We start from the raw sequence: 21,361 nt of genomic DNA, 5'->3' as shown, positions 1-21,361 counted from the left end.
GTCCTTAAAGGTTTCCCATTTCTCTAATGCTGATTGTCTTGTTGTTGAAGTCTCCCAATCTACATCTCCCAATTCTCTCCTCATCCCCGCAACGTTTGCCTTCCTGAAATCTAATAACCTTACCCTACTATCCTGAATTCTAACCCTTAACAGAATCTTTGCACACACAATTTTATGGTCACTTGCTCCTCAATGCTCCCCAACCTTCACCTCTACCATATTGGGCTCATCACTTAAAAGGAGGTCTAATACTGCACTCATCTGTGCATTGGGCTTATCTACAAACTGGGTTGAAAAGCAATATTGGACTAAAACTATGAAATCCTCATCTGCTCTGCCCTTTTTCTGTTCCTGGACACAATCTATCCCTGTCAAGTTAAAATCCCCCATAATCAATACTCTTCCCTTACCACATGCCCTTTTGAATTCTTCATGTACTCCTCTTTCTTCCCACCCAGAGCCTTTCAAAGCATCCTTCCAGTATCTTACTGTTTTTCAATCTCTAATCTCTACCCATACAGAATCCTCAACATTTAATCCTTCCTTAATGTCACTCCTTTCTCATAATACAATGCTATACTTTACCCAGATTTCTACTCCACCTATTCTCTCCTTCCTATCACACCAATACAACTTGTAGCCTTCTCATCCTGTCCTCCAGTTACTCTCCTCCTTAAACCATGTCTCACTCACTGCAACTATATCGTACTCTTCGCTATTTACTTTGGCTTCAAGCTCTTCCATCTTATTTAAACTTCTGGCATTGGTGTAGAATATGTTTAACTTTTCCCTTCCTGAAATTTTTATTTTTCTCCCTCGCTCTCCCTAGTGAAATACTCGACACAATTACATCATCCGTTCCTTCCTTCATAGCTTCCCCACCCTCCGCTGACCTAAAAAAGCCTGAACTCCTTCCTCAATTCCGACTGCAAACCTTGGTGCCCCCTTTCTCGTTAACATACAGCCATCATTCTGGAAACACTCCCTTTGTCCCCTAAATGATTCCAACTATGCATGGTTTTGGCTTCATGGTAAGGGTGGTGGGCTTGGGATCCTAGGATCCTGATTTCAAATACCAGGTGACTCTGCCTGTCATCGTTCTGAGGTCGGCAAAATAAGTGCCAGCTTGCTGGTACCCTGTGTCGGAATGGCGACCGTCCAGGATTGTGTCCAATAGCCAACGAAACTGCTAAGGCAGCACCAATGCTCTGCACAGAGTTTGGTCCCAAGGAATGAATGGATGGATTCCCACTGCTTCTTGAATGTAAAACCTTCCTCCCGACACCATTCTTCCAGCCATTGGTTGACGCCTATTATTCTGGTCATTTCTATATTGTTTCCTAATCTTGGAAGCATCCCAGAAAACATGACCTCACAACCCTTTGCTTTCAGCCACCTACCCAATATCCTGTATCTATTTTTCAAAACCTCTGAGTAAATTTTCTCCACATCATTCGCTCAGAGGTGTACCACAACCAACTTCTTCCTGCCATGACCCGATACAGTGTTGTTTACCCTTCTTTCAATGTCCCAAACTCTTGCTCATTCAAAACTACACAGAATTCTATGTCTACAATCTTCCTGCAGAATGAAGAATCGACATATTTAATTGTCATCACCCACAAAAAGTCTCCCATACCTCGTCTACCAATTTCTATTTCTGCACCTCCAACACTGCCTGCACCTGCTGCACCTCCACCACTGCCTGCACCCTCTGCACTTCCGGCACTGCCTGCACCCTCTGCACTTCTGGCACTGCCTGCACCTCCGGCACTGCCCTCACCCTCTGCACATCCGCCACTGCCCGCACCCTCTGCACATCCGTCACTGCCCGCACCCTCTGCACATCCGTCACTGCCCGCACCCTCTGCACATCCGCCACTGCCCGCACCCTCTGCACATCCGCCACTGCCCGCACCCTCTGCACATCCGCCACTGCCCGCACCCTCTGCACATCCGCCACTGCCCGCACCCTCTGCACATCCGCCACTGCCCGCACCCTCTGCACATCCGCCACTGCCCGCACCCTCTGCACATCCGCCACTGCCCGCACCCTCTGCACATCCGCCACTGCCCGCACCCTCTGCACATCCGCCACTGCCCGCACCCTCTGCACATCCGCCACTGCCCGCACCCTCTGCACATCCGCCACTGCCCGCACCCTCTGCACATCCGCCACTGCCCGCACCCTCTGCACATCCGCCACTGCCCGCACCCTCTGCACATCCTCCACTGCCCGCACCCTCTGCACATCCTCCACTGCCCGCACCCTCTGCACATCCTCCACTGCCCGCACCCTCTGCACATCCGCCACTGCCCGCACCCTCTGCACATCCGCCACTGCCCGCACCCTCTGCACATCCGCCACTGCCCGCACCCTCTGCACATCCGCCACTGCCCGCACCCTCTGCACATCCGCCACTGCCCGCACCCTCTGCACATCCGCCACTGCCCGCACCCTCTGCACATCCGCCACTGCCCGCACCCTCTGCACATCCGCCACTGCCCGCACCCTCTGCACATCCGCCACTGCCCGCACCCTCTGCACATCCGCCACTGCCCGCACCCTCTGCACATCCGCCACTGCCCGCACCCTCTGCACACCCTCCACTGCCCGCACCCTCTGCACACCCTCCACTGCCCGCACCCTCTGCACACCCGCCACTGCCCGCACCCTCTGCACACCCGCCACTGCCCGCACCCTCTGCACACCCGCCACTGCCCGCACCCTCTGCACACCCGCCACTGCCCGCACCCTCTGCACACCCGCCACTGCCCGCACCCTCTGCACACCCGCCACTGCCCGCACCCTCTGCACACCCGCCACTGCCCGCACCCTCTGCACACCCGCCACTGCCCGCACCCTCTGCACACCCGCCACTGCCCGCACCCTCTGCACACCCGCCACTGCCCGCACCCTCTGCACACCCGCCACTGCCCGCACCCTCTGCACACCCGCCACTGCCCGCACCCTCTGCACACCCGCCACTGCCCGCACCCTCTGCACACCCGCCACTGCCCGCACCCTCTGCACACCCGCCACTGCCCGCACCCTCTGCACACCCGCCACTGCCCGCACCCTCTGCACCCCGCCACTGCCCGCACCCTCTGCACACCCGCCACTGCCCGCACCCTCTGCACACCCGCCACTGCCCGCACCCTCTGCACACCCGCCACTGCCCGCACCCTCTGCACACCCGCCACTGCCCGCACCCTCTGCACACCCGCCACTGCCCGCACCCTCTGCACACCCGCCACTGCCCGCACCCTCTGCACACCCGCCACTGCCCGCACCCTCTGCACATCCGCCACTGCCCGCCCCGGCTGCACCGTCACCACTTTCCAATATCCTCAGCAACCTCACTCCACAACCGTAACCAACTATTATCTACAAATTTCTCACATTCTGCTACTTGCTCTAAATGATCGATGCATTCCTTCAACCTTGTAATAACCATCAACAAGTGGACAATTTCCTTACACGTCCTACAACAATAAGAACTCTCTGCTTCCCCCATTGTTGACATGGCCCACATTGAGCAACTGTTACATTTTCCATATCCCTCATCCTTTCTCCTTCGGTCTCTATTTACAACCTTCTTCACCCCCATACTCTCAAGGCCCCGACTGACTTCATGCTAAACTTATCATGAGGCCTCTCCCTGCTTCTTTCAATAAACTAACTCAACTACCCGATAAAACTGTTATGAACCTTAAAAAAAAAAAGTACAGTTCCACTGCCCCTGACACAAATCTCTATAGCAAAATACGCAAAACGCTTTAGAAGGACTGGAAACAGCTTTAGAAGGACTGGAAACTTAGCTTTAGAAGGACTGGAAACTTAGCTTTAGAAGAACTGGAAACTTAGCTTTAGAAGGACTGGAAAGAGAGCTCGCCACCCAGTCATCCACGTGCGCCGATCCCCGAACCGCCGATCGGATGTCATCACTTTGCCTCTGTTGGACAATTCCAACAGTTATTTGGAGTTTTTATTTGTCAAAAGAAAAGCAACATTAAATAATGGAGAAACTGGAAGAGTGCCAACTCGTCACTTGATTTGTCAGTGTTGTAACAAAGTTTCACCCATCTCACTTCTCCCCCCTTTGGGAACGGGCCTGACAGCAATCGGGGCTGACTCGAAATTCCAACCAATATGTGTTAGCCCACTTGAAAATGCAATATCAGGGATCAAGCGGTGCATGGAAATGAGGAATTTTGGAACATTTATGGGCGTGCACACAAATGCATGCTGTGTTTAATGGGAATTGTAGTCATGTTCAACTTACCGTGCATGAAACAAAACTTTATCTTTTCCTTTGTAATCATGGTACCAGTTTAATGTTTGTGTCATTAATAATTTGTAAGAAAACACGGAAAAAGAGACATAAAATATCATAGTCCCCATGGTTTTAGTAATTTTGCTGTTCCGAGTTAAAGGACTAGCCCATATTTACCAGATTTATGTGCATGTGCAACTAACTTAAGTGATCATGTGACATACAAGAACATTTGTGACATGTGACATTTTCCAAGTCTGAACAAAATCAGACCATGCATGTCCGAGAAATGGTTGGGGACACTTTTAAGTAACAAAATGGCCACCAGTTGGCTATCTTGGATCCTATCTCAAAAAACAATGACGTGCATATAAAAGCCATTATTCATTATCTGTGTGCCAAGTTTGAACAAGATCAGTAAATGCATGTCCGAGAAATGGTTGAGGACGTGTTCAACATCAGGGTTTTTTTTGTTTTAGAACAAAAATGGCCGCCAGTCTACCAGTCTGCCATCTTTGATGAGATCACAAAATAAAGTGAGGGGCATGTTTGTTCGAATTTTGAACAAAATCGAACCATGCATGTTCAGGAAATGGTTGGGGACACGTTTAAGTAACAAAATGGTTGCCAGTCGGCCATCTTGGATGTAATCTCGAAAAAAAATGACATGCATAAGTAAGCCATCATTCATTATCTGTGTGCCAAGTCTGAACAACATCGGTAAGTGCATGTTCGAGAAATGGTTGAGGACGTGTTTAACATCCTTTTTTTACAACTAAAATGGCCACCAGTCGGCCATCTTTGATCTTATCGCGAAACAAAATAATGCGCATATGTCTTCCATCATGTGTTGTCTTTGTGCCATGTACGGATAAAATCGGTCCATCCATGTCCGAGATATGATTGCGGATGCATGCGCACACGGACACGAACATCAACACCAAATTGACCAAGTCCAGCGGGGGCTAATAAACTAGTACATATACCTGTAAAGGATCGGTCATGCGATGGTATGGGATATAATCGGAAAGGTAGGGCAAACGACAGGCAACAACAAGGTAAATCTCATGACTAACAGAATAAATAGAGACAATAACTCCAACAACAATGATATCACAGTTTTGGTTGAAGCACTACCCAAAGCCGTGACGTCATCCGGTAGAGTGCAATTTGAGAAAAAGTCTATTTGTGACTGGACCAATCGGAATGAAAGGAGCTTGTAAGGAAAATTGGATGCTGTAAGCGGAATTTTAAGCCGTTGCTAATTACGTGTACGAAGTTTATTCATGATCCGTTAACCGGTGAGAGGGGTGATAGTAAACGGAATGTGACATAGATGGACAGATACTGTCCTTTTATCTCCGTCCATATGTAACATCATGGCGTTTCATCTGCAAACGGGAAGTGAGTAAGTTGGTTCTAAGTGGTGACATTGTAAGGTTTGGGTAAGAAGCTTGTGTGCTTTTTACTTAGGAAACCTAAAGATTTCGTAAGTATATTGATCACTTCCGGACTCTGTTTGTTTGTGTGTTTGTTGGCACGATAACTCGAGAACGGAAGAAGCTACCAATGTCAAATTACACCACGTGATTCAGGAGGGTGATGGCTACCGCTGATTAGATTTTGGTCAAAATCGGTCAAAGGTCAAGGTCACAGTGAGGTCAAACATCCAAAACGTTCGATTTTTGATGGTTTGGTACAAATAACTCGAACAAAGAAGCTACCAATGTCCAATTACACCACGTGATTCAGGAGGGTGGTGGCAAGCGCTGATTAGATTTTGGTCAAGATCGGTCAAAGGTCAAGGTCAAAGTGAGGTCAAACATCCAAAACATTCGATTTTTGATGGCTTGGTATGGAATCATCGTAGAAACTTCTGGTTTGCGTCGCTACCTTCTCTGGAGACAGCTTTTATTGGACAACGTCAGAGGTCAAGTTGACGATTTCATAAGTACCAGTCTATGACTGCTCGTTTGTTTGTAGGCACGATAACTCAAGAACGGAAGAAGCTACCAATGTCAAATTACACCACGTGATTCAGGAGGGTGATGGCTACCGCTGATTAGATTTTGGTCAAAATCAGTCAAAGGTCAAGGTCACAGTGAGGTCAAATATTCGATTTTTGATGGTTTGGTACAGATAACTCGAACGAAGAAGCTACCAATGTCAAATTACACCACGTGATTCAGGAGGGTGGTGGCAAGCGCTGATTAGATTTTGGTCAAAATCGGTCAAAGGTCAAGGTCACAGTGAGGTCAAACATCCAAAACATTCGATTTTTGATGGTTTGGTATGGAATCATCGTAGAAACTTCTGGTTTGCGTCGCAACCTTCTCTGGAGACAGCTTTTATTAGACAAGGTCAGAGGTCAAGTTGACTATTTCGTAAGTACCAGTCTATGACTGCTCGTTTGTTTGTAGGCATGATAACTCGAGAACGGAAGAAGCTACCAATGTCAAATTACACCACGTGATTCAGGAGGGTGATGGCTACCGCTGATTAGATTTTGGTCAAAATCGGTCAAAGGTCAAGGTCACAGTGAGGTCAAATATTCGATTTTTGATGGTTTGGTACAGATAACTCGAACGAAGAAGCTACTTTTATTAAAATTATTATATTAAAATATTATTTATTTAATATTATATTATTAAAATATAAATATTTACAAGGGTAATTCAAAATGTAGTAATAATACGTGAAGTAAATTAAAGTCTAAAGTCGAGGCGCCTTGACACACAGACTCTAATTACAGACAAGGGGAAACAAAAGAAAGGCAAATCCTTCCTTTAGTCTGTAACAATTGGCTTGGTCCAGAGATGGTCTTCATGGTACTTAGAATTGAGGTGCTTCGTCCTCCACATGCAGATGCGCCAAAAAATGGTGCCGAGCCGCTCTCTCACAGCGGGAAACGTACGTCAGGCGATATTTAACACCAGGGCTCAGAGACCGCCGTGCAGCTTCCTTGTCGATCGCACTTGCCGATCCGCAGTACTCTGCAGAATGGCACCGTCCCCTTCAGTGACATACACGAGGCTTCGAGTTCCGTTTCTCACAATCAGCCAAGAGGCAATGGCCAGCATCTTGCTCCACCACGCGAGCCAAATCGCCTCAGCAAGAATACATACGAGAATCATGCCATGTTCTTCATGAGTCGAAGGAAAGCCAGCCGTTAAGTCCTGTTCTTACAGGCCATCTCCCAGCTACGTTCTCTCTCGACCACGTGTCTCTCTCACTCCCAACTCTTGTGTTCGCTCCCGATCTCTCTTCAACGTCACTCCAAACAACCTTCCACCTCGGGGGTGTGGCTTGCTGGCACGAAATCTGGGAAGGTGGGGCCTCTGCATGCTGAGCACGCCCGGCTCACTTGTTGTGATGGTGGTTGTGGTTATAAAAACGTAACTCCTTCATGGTTGGCTTGTAAATGCAAAAATGTAGGAATAGGTTACAGGGGGCATTCGCATACTGGGGAACTTTATCCTTAATCCCTATCTAATGAACACCGCACCACTCCCCGTGTGGTGACACGTTACACTTAGGCTCACAGTCTCCCTACTTCATTTACATCGAGATGTCTCCTACACGTCCATGGACCAAACAACTCTCTTCAATCCTAACTTTCCTATGAAATTCCTCCATCTACCCCCACAACCGTAACAATATATATATATATATATATCTATATATATATATATATATATATATATATATATATATATATATATATATATATATATATATATATATATATATATATATATATATATATATATATATTACTCACGGACTATCTTCTTTCTGCCTTGTAATGTCGATGGGCAATGGGGTTGTCGATATACACTATTCACGCGAGTACATTGTCCCCACCATGTACCAGGTCTGCGTGTGTTTCCTGAATCATACTGTACCAGTGTGCTGTGATCTTCAAGAGATAAGTTTACCCTTTTACTGCAGTTTCAGTTTATTTCACCTCCGCAGTGCATTTTGGTAAGTACTGTTTCTTGGGCTTGCAAAGCAGCGCTTATTCCCTGTGTTTGCGTTGGTAATTTGAAATGACTCTGTGTTCTGTGCCTACTTGCTGGCAGTTAGTGACACTACATGAATTCTGTGTCATTCTCTCAATTTGCCAGTGTTGTCCATCTTTTGTAAAATCCATTCAGCATTCCAATCTACGAGGGTGGTTTAAGGTTAATGTGTCAATTTGTTTGTTGTAGAACGCATTAAAAGTGAACTTGAAATGCTGACATTTTGTGTGCTATCTCCTACTCTGATAATGTGAAGCATCGACAGATTCCCACAAGTCTGCTTTGTAGGCGGAGAATCCAAGATGCTTCTTTGCCATTACCACACCACAAACTTGTTAACCTCCGCCATTGAAGATGGATGGAGGTTACTGTTTTCACCCCTTTCTGTTTGTTTGTTTGTTTGTTTGTGAACAGTATTACGGAAAAACTCCTTGACGGATTTTGACGAAACTTGGTGGGGGGGAGGGAGGGGTTAGGTCTGGTTCAAGGATCATGCCATTAGATTTTGGACTTCGTGCACAGTCCAATATGGCCGCTATGGCGGCCATTTTGAAAAAATATTTGAATTTTTATTTTTTTTTGGATTTCTACATGTTTTAAGTGATTTCCAACCTCCCCCCAAAAGAAATTGTTAGAGAAAAAAATTTTTTGCAACTTTTTTTCAACAAAATTTCGATTTTTTTTTTTTTTTTTTTTTTTTTTTTGCATTTCTACATGTTATGTCATTTCCAACAAAAAAAGTGCCAGAATTATAATTGCAGCTGATTTTGGAACTTCAGGTGGATATACCCACGTAAAATCAATTTCTGTCTCAAGGAATCTAGTTATGACGAATGAATTGAGTATGTAAAAGTTAAAAGTAAAAGGGAAAGTTGCAAACTATAACTCTGTGAGCACTGTTGACGTCAAATTGAATGAATAGGATATCAGGTTCACTTGAGTGACCGAGCAGTATTGGCGGCGGAGGTTTTGCACTCGACCGAGTGCTCCCCCTCTAGTTAACCTCCGCCATCTTCGAAGATGGATGGAGGTTACTGTTTTCACCCCTTTCTCTTTGTTTGTTTGTTTGTGAACAGTATTACGGAAAAACCCCTCGACAGATTTTGACGAAACTTGGTGGGGGGGTTAGGTATGGTCCAAGGATCATGCCATTAGATTTTGGACTTGGACTTTTGGACCCCCCCCCCCCCAATTTTTTTTTTTTGCATTTCTCCATGTTTTCAGTGATTTCCAACCCCCCAAAAATTTACTCCCCCCCAAAAAAGGGGAAATTTTTTTTTTTGCATTTCTACATGTTTTAAGTGATTTCCAACCCCCCCCCCCAAAAAAAAAATTGTGAGAGAAAAATTTAATTGTTTTGCATTTCTCCATGTTTTAGGTGATTTCCAACCCCCCTCCATAAAAAAATTGGTACCCCCCCAAAAAAAGGGAATTTTTTTTTTGCATTTATACATGTTTTAAGTGATTTCCAACCCCCCCCAAAAAAAAATTGTGAGAGAAAAAAAATGTTTGCAACTTTTTTTTCAACAAAATTTAGATTTTTTTTTTTATTTTTTTTTATTTTTTTTTGCATTTTTACATGTTTTAAGTGATTTCCAACCCCCCCCCCCCAAAAAAAAAATGTTGGAGAAAAGAACTATAACTCTGTCAGCACTGTTGACATCATATTTAATGAATAAGATATAAGGTTCACTTGAGTGACCCAGCAGTATTGGCAGTGGAGGTTTTTGCACTATCCCGAGTGCTCCCCCTCTAGTTAACCTCCGGAGGACGGAGGTTACTGTTTTCACCCCTGTCTGTTTGTTTGTTTGTTTGTTTGTTTGTGAACAGTATTACAGAAAAACTCCTGGACGGATTTCGACGAAACTTGGTGGGGGGATTAGGTATGGTCCAAGGATCATGCCATTAGATTTTGGACTTGGTCCAAAGTCCAATATGCCCGATATGGTGGCCATTTTGAAAAAATATTTGAATTTTGTTTTTGCAATTCTTCATGTTTTAAGTGATTTCCAACCAAAAAAAATTGTTAGAGAAAAAAAACAAAATTTTGCAACTTTTTTTTCAAAAAAATTTCGATTTTGTTTGAAAAATATTTGAATTTTTTTTTTTTTGCATTTCCACATGTTTTTGGTGATTTCCAACCCCCAAAAAAAGTTGTAAGAGAAAAAAACCCCCAGAAATTTTGCACCTTTTTTTTCAAAAAAATTTCGATTTTTTTTTTTTTTTTTTTTTTGCCATTTCTACATACGCGTCGATCTAGTGTAGTTTATTCAATCGTGGTTCAGTAGAGTCTGATCCGTTTTGACCTACAATGAATAGGATATCAGGTTCACTTAAGTGACCCAGCAGTATTGGCGGCGGAGATTTTGCACTCTCCCGTTTGCTCCCCCTCGTTGTTCTTGTTGTGAATGAAATGTCATTCCACCTCATTCGGTGTTAACTGTGGGAATTATATGCCAGTTTGTTCATCAAGCTTGACCCTTTCCGTGAATTAACACGCAAGTTAAACTATAAAACTTGAAGCAAAATCCTACTATCTATATGGCAGTTGTGATTTGAATTGTCAATGAATGTGTTTGTTTTATTTTGAATTGTCAACTTGGCATTAATTACCCTATATATTTATTGACAAGTCTGCTCCTCTCTTTGTGTGCACAGACTTTCTTTCCCTAAAGGGCTATGTGGCAGAACGAAAAGGAGAACGTGATGAGATGCAAGATGCCTACGTGATTCTGGATGATTTTGTAGCAGATTTCATTTCAACACCCCCAGATGTGTATGTACTTGTTATAATATTCTCTACCCATTTCAATGTTGTGTCTCTGCAGCTCCCTGGCTGTGTGTGTGTTTGTTTCTATGTGCCTCTGTGTCTGTATCTCTCTGCCACATGCATGTATGTGTATATATATATACACCGAAACATGTGGAGTGTGACGAGCACTCCCCTGGTTTCCATTGGACATAGTCAAACTTTGTCGGTGTAGGACTATGTCCAATGGAGATCAGGGGAGTGCTCGTCACATTCCACATGTTTCGATTTACCCGTCGATTACATCACGTGTCTTCTGATTGAATGGTTTGTATTTGTGGGAACAATCGTCTGGGTGGCAGACGGACGGTTATTCTTTGCGGATTATGCGGTTTTTCCGTGAGACATAATCCGCGGTGATGCTAATCATAACTGTCAGGAGGTGCGTCTGATGTGTGTGAATATATTTATTGTGGACCTGGGGTCGGGGGCGAGAAGACCACGGGGTGGTGGGGGGGGGGTGAACTACTTCGGGTTCCCACCAGACTCTTTGGAATCGCAGGCCATCACACACGGATAACTCCGTGACGCGGAGAGTCGCTAATTGACTGTGAATGCCAATAACTCAACCACGTGACTTCGGGTCCTCCGTATAATGAATACTGCTTGCCTAATGGTCACGTGATTGAATTACCAGGGGATACGCCCTCGGTACGCCTTGGTCAAACCGGATCACCTTACCGGATCAAATGCAGCTGAGTGTAACTGCCCAAGGAAGTACCGGGTAGAAAAACAGATCGTTGGGGGATAATGTTCCGGCTAGGCGAGGATTCGGACCATGCTGGACCAATGAAGGGAAAGACGAAAACGAGCAGGGAACATTTCTACACAAGCTTTTATTTACAATTATCGAGGAAAGGTATGCGGCACAGTTTATGGGGTTTATTGGTATGTACAGCAGGGATAGCAAGGAATTTGTGGGGTGCGACAAAAGGCAAGCAATTTACAAAATCAGACACAGAGCAGACTTATCTCGTTAGACCTTCTACAATCTTAACTTATGCGATGACAGGCACCATCACACACACACACAATCAAGATTGGAGAGCAGATGAGGCCGAACAGCCTCGCAATAACTGGCGCGGTCAGCCGACCGCGCAACCCTGTACGCTTTGGGGGACGCTCCGCTTGAGCGATCTCACCTTAAAAGTCGGTGCGTTATCTCCTGCTTGATCATTTTGCTGGGGCTCATGGAAACATGTGCTCCACACTGGTCACAAAAAAACTTCTGTCACATACCAACACCGAGTGTAGATGCAGCGACATTCAGACAACGAGGAGCAGTGAGCAGAGAGGCGAAGGAGGGGGTGAGGGGAGGGGGCGTCTGCGCGGGGTGAGGGTAGGGGCGTTTGCACGGGGTGAGGGGAGGGGGCATCTGTGCGGGGTGAGGGTAGGGGCGTTTGCGCGGGGTGAGGGTAGGGGCGTTTGCGCGGGGTGAGGGTAGGGGCGTTTGCGCGGGGTGAGGGTAGGGGCGTTTGCGCGGGGTGAGGGAGGGGGCGTCTGCGCGGGGTGAGGGGAGGGGCGTCTGCGCGGGGTGAGGAAGGGGGCGTCTGCGAGGGGAGGGGCGTCTGCGAGGGGAGGGGCGTCTGCGAGGGGAGGGGGCGTTTGCGCGGGGTGAGGGTAGGGGCGTTTGCGCGGGGTGAGGGTAGGGGCGTTTGCGCGGGGTGAGGGTAGGGGCGTTTGCGCGGGGTGAGGGTAGGGGCGTGTGCGCGGGGTGAGGGTAGGGGCGTCTGCGCGGGGTGAGGGTAGGGGCGTCTGCGCGGGGTGAGGGTAGGGGCGGCTGCGCGGGGTGAGGGTAGGGGCGTCTGCGCGGGGTGAGGGAGGGGGCGTCTGCGCGGGGTGAGGGAGGGGGCGTCTGCGCGGGGTGAGGGAGGGGCGTCTGCGCGGGGTGAGGGAGGGGCGTCTGCGCGGGGTGAGGGAGGGGGCGTCTGCGCGGGGTGAGGGAGGGGCGTCTGCGCGGGGTGAGGGAGGGGCGTCTGCGCGGGGTGAGGGAGGGGCGTCTGCGCGGGGTGAGGGAGGGGGCGTCTGCGCGGGGTGAGGGAGGGGCGTCTGCGCGGGGTGAGGGAGGGGGCGTCTGCGCGGGGTGAGGGAGGGGCGTCTGCGCGGGGTGAGGGAGGGGCGTCTGCGCGGGGTGAGGGAGGGGGCGTCTGCGCGGGGTGAGGGAGGGGGCGTCTGCGCGGGGTGAGGGAGGGGCGTCTGCGCGGGGTGAGGGAGGGGGCGTCTGCGCGGGGTGAGGGAGGGGCGTCTGCGCGGGGTGAGGGAGGGGCGTCTGCGCGGGGTGAGGGAGGGGCGTCTGCGCGGGGTGAGGGAGGGGGCGTCTGCGCGGGGTGAGGGAGGGGGCGTCTGCGCGGGGTGAGGGAGGGGCGTCTGCGCGGGGTGAGGGAGGGGCGTCTGCGCGGGGTGAGGGAGGGGGCGTCTGCGCGGGGTGAGGGAGGGGGCGTCTGCGCGGGGTGAGGGAGGGGCGTCTGCGCGGGGTGAGGGAGGGGGCGTCTGCGCGGGGTGAGGGAGGGGCGTCTGCGCGGGGTGAGGGAGGGGGCGTCTGCGCGGGGTGAGGGAGGGGCGTCTGCGCGGGGTGAGGGAGGGGCGTCTGCGCGGGGTGAGGGAGGGGCGTCTGCGCGGGGTGAGGGAGGGGGCGTCTGCGCGGGGTGAGGGAGGGGGCGTCTGCGCGGGGTGAGGGAGGGGGCGTCTGCGCGGGGTGAGGGAGGGGCGTCTGCGCGGGGTGAGGGAGGGGGCGTCTGCGCGGGGTGAGGGAGGGGCGTCTGCGCGGGGTGAGGGAGGGGCGTCTGCGCGGGGTGAGGGAGGGGCGTCTGCGCGGGGTGAGGGAGGGGGCGTCTGCGCGGGGTGAGGGAGGGGCGTCTGCGCGGGGTGAGGGAGGGGGCGTCTGCGCGGGGTGAGGGAGGGGCGTCTGCGCGGGGTGAGGGAGGGGCGTCTGCGCGGGGTGAGGGAGGGGGCGTCTGCGCGGGGTGAGGGAGGGGGCGTCTGCGCGGGGTGAGGGAGGGGCGTCTGCGCGGGGTGAGGGAGGGGGCGTCTGCGCGGGGTGAGGGAGGGGCGTCTGCGCGGGGTGAGGGAGGGGCGTCTGCGCGGGGTGAGGGAGGGGGCGTCTGCGCGGGGTGAGGGAGGGGCGTCTGCGCGGGGTGAGGGAGGGGGCGTCTGCGCGGGGTGAGGGTAGGGGCGTCTGCGCGGGGTGAGGGTAGGGGCGTCTGCGCGGGGTGAGGGTAGGGGGCGTCTGCGCGGGGTGAGGGTAGGGGCGTCTGCGCGGGGTGAGGGTAGGGGGCGTCTGCGCGGGGTGAGGGTAGGGGGCGTCTGCGCGGGGTGAGGGTAGGGGGCGTCTGCTCGGGGTGAGGGAGGGGGCGTCTGCTCGGGGTGAGGGAGGGGGCGTCTGCGCGGGGTGAGGGAGGGGGCGTCTGCGCGGGGTGAGGGAGGGGGCGTCTGCGCGGGGTGAGGGAGGGGCGTCTGCGCGGGGTGAGGGAGGGGCGTCTGCGCGGGGTGAGGGAGGGGCGTCTGCGCGGGGTGAGGGAGGGGCGTCTGCGCGGGGTGAGGGAGGGGCGTCTGCGCGGGGTGAGGGAGGGGGCGTCTGCGCGGGGTGAGGGAGGGGCGTCTGCGCGGGGTGAGGGAGGGGCGTCTGCGCGGGGTGAGGGAGGGGGCGTCTGCGCGGGGTGAGGGAGGGGCGTCTGCGCGGGGTGAGGGAGGGGGCGTCTGCGCGGGGTGAGGGAGGGGCGTCTGCGCGGGGTGAGGGAGGGGCGTCTGCGCGGGGTGAGGGAGGGGCGTCTGCGCGGGGTGAGGGTAGGGGCGTCTGCGCGGGGTGAGGGTAGGGGCGTCTGCGCGGGGTGAGGGTAGGGGCGTCTGCGCGGGGTGAGGGTAGGGGCGTCTGCGCGGGGTGAGGGTAGGGGCGTCTGCGCGGGGTGAGGGTAGGGGCGTCTGCGCGGGGTGAGGGTAGGGGCGTCTGCGCGGGGTGAGGGTAGGGGCGTCTGCGCGGGGTGAGGGTAGGGGCGTCTGCGCGGGGTGAGGGTAGGGGCGTTTGCGCGGGGTGAGGGTAGGGGCGTTTGCGCGGGGTGAGGGTAGGGGCGTTTGCGCGGGGTGAGGAGGGGGCATCTGCGTGGGGTGAGGGTGGGGGCGTCTGCGAGGGAGGGGCGTCTGCGCGGGGCGAGGGAGGGGGAGTCCGCGCGGGGCGAGGGGAGGGGAGTCCGCGGGGGGAGGGGAGGGGCGCCCGCGCGGGCGAGGGAGGGGGCGCCCGCGCGGGCGAGGGGGAGTGGGGGCCCGGGCGAGGGAGGGCGCCAGGGCGAGGGGAGGGGAGGGCGCCCGCGCGGGCGAGGGAGGGCGCCCGCGCCAGGGCGAGGGGAGGGAGGGGGCGCCCGCGCGGGGCGAGGGGAGGGGCGCCCGCGCGGGCGAGGGGAGGGAGGGGCGCCGGGGGAGGGGAGGGGGCGCCGGGGCGAGGGGAGGGGCGCCGGGGGAGGGGAGGGGCGCCGGGGCGAGGGGAGGGGAGGGGCGCCAGGGCGAGGGGAGGGGAGGGGCGCCAGGGCGAGGGGAGGAGGGGGCGCCAGGGCGAGGGGAGGAGGGGGCGCCAGGGCGAGGGGAGGGGGCGCCCGCGCGGGGCGATGGAGGGGGCGCCCGCGCGGGGCGATGGAGGGGACGTCCACGCGAGGTGAGGGAAGGGGGGGGCTGAGGAGACTGCAGCGCGAACGGAGACAATACTCGCCCAAACAGCAACGTTTCTTTTTTACTGCGGTGTTCTTCATATATTTGGGTGGTAGCATTTTAAAATTATAACTAATGGTCTCTCTTTAGAAACGGCCTGCCTGCATGCAGCAACCCACCTCCCCCGTTCCCCCTACCACCCCCCCCGTTCCCCCTACCACCCCCCGTTCCCCTACCACCCCCCGTTCCCCCTACCACCCCCGCCATTCTCTCGTCCTCCGTTCCCCCTACCACCCCCCAGTTCCCCCTACCACCCCCATTCTCTCTCGTCCCCCGTTCCCCCTACCACCCCCCGTTCCCCCTACCACCCCCCGTTCCCCCTACCACCCCCGCCATTCTCTCTCGTCCCCCGTTCCCCTACCATCCCCCCATTCTCTCTCGTCCCCGTTCCCCCTACCATCCCCCCATTCTCTCTCGTCCCCCGTTCCCCCTACCATCCCCCATTCTCTCTCGTCCCCGTTCCCCCTACCACCTCCCCCATTCCCTCTCGTCCCCCGTTCCCCCTACCACCTCCCCCCCATCTACTCCCCCCATCTACTTCCTCCCCTCCCCATCTACTTCCTCCCCCTCCCCATCTACTTCCTCCCCTCCCCATCTACTTCCTCCCCTCCCCATCTACTTCCTCCCCCTCCCCATCTACTTCCTCCCCTCCCCATCTACTTCCTCCCCCTCCCCATCTACTTCCTCCCCTCCCCATCTACTTCCTCCCTCCCCATCTACTTCCTCCCCCTCCCCATCTACTTCCTCCCTCCCCATCTACTTCCTCCCCTCCCCATCTACTTCCTCCCCTCCCCATCTACTTCCTCCCCTCCCCATCTACTTCCTCCCCTCCCCATCTACTTCCTCCCCCTCCCCATCTACTTCCTCCCCTCCCCATCTACTTCCTCCACCCCATCTACTTCCTCCACCCCCCATCTACTTCCTCCACCCCCATCTACTTCCTCCACCCCCCATCTACTTCCTCCACCCCCATCTACTTCCTCCACCCCCATCTACTTCCTCCACCCCCATCTACTTCCTCCACCCCCCATCTACTTCCTCCACCCCCCATCTACTTCCTCCACCCCCCATCTACTTCCTCCACCCCCCATCTACTTCCTCCACCCCCATCTACTTCCTCCACCCCCCATCTACTTCCTCCACCCCCCATCTACTTCCTCCACCCCCCATCTACTTCCTCCCACCCCCCATCTACTTCCTCCCACCCCCCATCTACTTCCTCCCACCCCCCATCTACTTCCTCCCACCCCCATCTACTTCCTCCCACCCCCATCTACTTCCTCCCACCCCCATCTACTTCCTCCCACCCCCCATCTACTTCCTCCCACCCCCATCTACTTCCTCCCACCCCCCATCTACTTCCTCCCACCCCCCATCTACTTCCTCCCACCCCCATCTACTTCCTCCCCCCCATCTACTTCCTCCTCCCCCCATCTACTTCCTCCTCCCCCCATCTACTTCCTCCCCGTCCCCCATCTACTTCCTCCCCGTCCCCCTGCCACCTTTTGTCCTCCTCCCCCCACTCTCCACACTTCACACGTTATTTCAACCTCCTTTGCTAACTGTACACACACACCAGCAATATTATCATCCTTTCCCTCGCACACATGCATGGATTTCTCCCCACCCGCACTGCACGGGGGCACGTCCCTTGTGTCTTCGATGCCACAGCATGTCCACTCTCCACGAGGCTTTGAGGCTGCAGCACGTCTGCTCCCTGTAACCAGCATGTAATATTAAGGCCTGGCTGCAAGACATCATTCATTATTGATGAACATTTTTTGTCGAAAGCCTTTGTTGTCTTGACATTTGTTGTCTTGCCACTCTTTTGGTTATTTTGCTCTGAGTTATTTGTGTGAAAGGCTCGTTGCAAAATTTGTATTTTGTCCTGTTCAATACAAGCACCGCACCACACCACCAGAGGGAGCATTTGCACCAGATGTGTGTGTTTTTTTTTTTTCCAGCTCTCGCATCTCTTACTATGCTGTGTTTGACGGGCATGGTGGTGTTCGGGCATCGAGATATTCAGCTCAAACCCTACATTTAAATCTTGTAAAAAGGTTTCCTAAAGGTGAGCCATTCAGCAATGAGCTGAAAACTCCATGATCAAAAGAAAGTGGCTTCTTTCTCCATGCCTTCTTCTCTTTGTCCACCATTCTCCACCCCTCCCCCCTCCCCCAAACCCTTTCTCTGGATCCCCCCACCCCTGTTCTCTGCACCCCCCACCACATTATCTGCACACATAACCCCCCCCCCTTGGTCGCTGCACACATACCCTCCACCCCCCCCCCCTTGTTCTATAAAGAGACCACCAACCTGCCTGCGATGAGAGAGTAGCATGCCCAGAGATTCAGCTTCATCATGGTAGCTCCTAATCATGTTGATGGCTTTGGTTCTCATGGCATCCAAATACGATATGTTTGTGGTACGGGCACCAACCCAAACAGTCGAGTAATACTCCATCCAGCTGCCTATGCCAGCCTTGTAGGTTGAGAGAAGTTCACATATTAATGCCCAAAGGTGTTCCAGTGTTTAGGTATGAGATAACAAATGGACTACAAAAAAGAAGCAAGTGATTGCTAATTTAGTCACTGTTCTGTGCAGAGGACCTTTTGATGGCATTGATTCTGATAAAGAAGCTGTTGACCAAACTGTGACCATGGGCATGACTTGAGAAAATATCCAAACTGGAGTTTACAATTTTTTTTTTTTGACAATTTAGATTCATATCTGAACTAACTATCAGGAAAGCCATTTACCAAGCTAATTGGAAGTGACCATGCAACATACAGTAATCAATAAACACAAGGAGCAAACAATTTTGAACTGAGATGGTGGTTGCCATTTGCAGAGAGTTTATCATTTGCCATAATTGTTATTTTTCAATTCAGTTCACCTGAACCTGGAATGCTCCTTTGCCTGAAGACAGTTCATAGTTAACGCTTGGCATAACACAGTCAAGGACATACAAATTGAATATAGATGTTGGTGCTCGTGTCAGACAGCCATCTATCTAAAATAAGTCTGATAATTATAGAATTGAAAACGGCTTGGCTAATCTTCACCAAACTTTGCGTATGTGCTTAGGTTACCCAGGGTCAGGTCACAGGCACAAAATAATCAAGTAGGGGGTAGCATTACTCTTGTATTGCATATTTGTGCAGGAAGTTATCTTGTCTAACGTGTACTGAGAAGGCATTATGGAACAGAATATGGTAAGAGTATTGCGTAAATTAACCCTGGTGTTGGCTCAGTGGTTAGGGTGGTGGCTTGGGATCCAAGGGTCCTGAGTTCAGACCTCGTTGCCCGCTGAATTACTTCACCAGGGGGTTGAATCAGCCTGCCATCCTTCCGAGGTCTGCCAAATGAGTACCAGCTTGCTGGTATGATCGAGTCATTCGAGTATCCTGCATCGGAGTGGTGACCTGTCCAGGATTGTGCCCAATAGCCAAGGAAACTGCTTCGGCAGCACCGACGCTCTGTACAGAGTATGGTTCCAATGGATGGATTGATGGATTGTGTAAATCTGTGTAAAACTAAAACTGTTATGCTAATTGCCCTGTAACAGCCAAGGCCAGGTGGATGACTTGTGACATTTTATCAACATTACAAAGGCACACGGGTAAGCCCTTCATGCCTGTAAGTGGATATCCTCATGAACTGGTTGGCCAGCACACCGCTAGCCATGGCAGCAAAGTCGGCCACAGAGCTGTGAACAAGGCCAGGATGCCTGCACACGCAGAGGGACCCGATGAGACCCGCCACCCATTGAGGTGGTTCCAAAGGGGAAGAAGGCCGTGAGGTCGCGTACGGACAAAAGTTGGCGTTAGACCTTTGAGCAGGTTACATCACTCTCCACTTTTGTGGCCCGAATGGAAAGACCATGCCAGAGATTGGATAGCATGCGACCTCATCATGATCCTTCCTGCGCAATCCCAACCTGCACTTCATCCTCCGCCATGCCAGCCTGAATGACCATCTTCGTCCTGCAGGATCAGAGAAACGGCTAGCTCCGACCTCAAGTGCTTACCTGTTCTTTTATTTTTGTTTCACATGTCCCGTGTTTGGCTGCATCATTGGAGTCAGGTTTTATTTATTTCTCTAGAACCTAAATTTGGGTTTTCACTTCTTACCTTTCCTATTTGTCTGTCCTTGTGCGCCAGATCTGTCTGAGAATTTTCTCGTGATCCCCGTGTTGGAATCATTCTTATAATAAACCATTGAAATTGTGAGAAACATTTTCCGGCCTTTTTTCCTTCCGCTTGTGTTCAACTGCCAGGTTCGCCTTTGTTTGAATGAACCTTGGGGTATCATAATAGATAGCAATTGAACACAGGGATATAAAAGACTGTTTTGGCATCTGTGGAGGTCCAAGACCTCCGCCTCGGAGCGGTCTGTTAACTGATCCTCTCTAACATGACAATATATATATATATATATATATATATATATATATATATATATATATATATATATATATATATATATATATATATATATATATATACATAGATTTTTTTTTTTTCTGTTAACTTATCGTCGACCAAGAATTTACAGGGTCTATCTGACATTTCATTCAAATTTAGAAGAAGTCCATGTAGAAGGGCAACAGAGGAAACTAAGTAAGATTATTTTATGTAACCTTTATATGTACCTGTTATGTAGCACACTATATGAAAATAAAATGTTATGAGATAGCGGCAATTCCACTTTGAATTTTTGATTTCATTTTTCTCAAACTTTAAAAAAGTGTAGTTGGACCCTGTTAATTCTCCATCGACGTTATGTTAACCTGTTTCTCCCGTGTATATATATATATATATATATATATATATATATATATATATATATATATATATATATATATATATATATATATACATACATACATACATACATACATACATACATACATACATACATACATACATACATACATACATACATACATACATACATACATACATACATACATACATACATACATACATACATTGGGGAGAACAAGTATTTGATACACTGCCGATTTTGCAGGTTTTCCCACTAACAAAGCACGGAGAGGTCTGTAAATTTTATCATATGTACACTTCAACTGTGAAAGACGAAATCTAAAACAAAAATCCTGAAAATCACATTGTATGATTTTTAAATAATTAATTTGCATTTTATTGCATGAAATAAGTATTTGATACATCACAAAAACAGAACTTAATATTTGGTACAGAAACCTTTGTTTGCAATTTCAGAGATCAGACGTTTCCTGTAGTTCTTAACCAGGTTTGCACAGACTGCAGCAGGGATTTTAGCCCACTCCTCCATACAGATCTTCTCCAGATCCTTCAGGTTTCGGGGCTGTCGCTGGGCAACACAGACTTTCAGCTCCCTCCAAAGATTTTTTTATTGGGTTCAGGTCTGGAGACTGGCTAGGCCACTCCAGGGCCTTGAGATGCTTCTTTACGGAGCCACTCCTTAGTTGCCCTGGCTGTGTGTTTCGGGTCGTTGTCATGCTGGAAGACCCAGCCACGCCCCATCTTCAATGATCTTGTTGAGGGAAAGAG

At 51.2% G+C, this 21,361-nt stretch overlaps 1 protein-coding gene across 1 annotated transcript in view; it reads left to right on the top strand.

Annotated features, from left to right (window-relative positions):
* The window catches only part of ILKAP (ILK associated serine/threonine phosphatase), a 93,990-nt gene that overhangs the window by 16,974 nt on the left and 55,655 nt on the right, over positions 1 to 21,361 (top strand). The window contains exons 4-5 of the mRNA XM_085860241.1: positions 10,958 to 11,075; positions 17,768 to 17,874. Of these exons, the coding sequence (XP_085716367.1) occupies positions 10,958 to 11,075; positions 17,768 to 17,874 (225 nt within the window). The remainder of the gene's footprint in view (positions 1 to 10,957; positions 11,076 to 17,767; positions 17,875 to 21,361) is intronic.

Source organism: Eptatretus burgeri, chromosome 16 (assembly GCF_056783735.1).
Source record: "Eptatretus burgeri isolate ZD-2024b chromosome 16, Ebu_testis_v1, whole genome shotgun sequence".
NCBI lineage: Eukaryota > Metazoa > Chordata > Myxini > Myxiniformes > Myxinidae > Eptatretus > Eptatretus burgeri.
The sequence above is the reverse complement of the archived record's forward strand: the minus strand, read 5'-3'. Positions and strand labels throughout refer to the sequence as shown.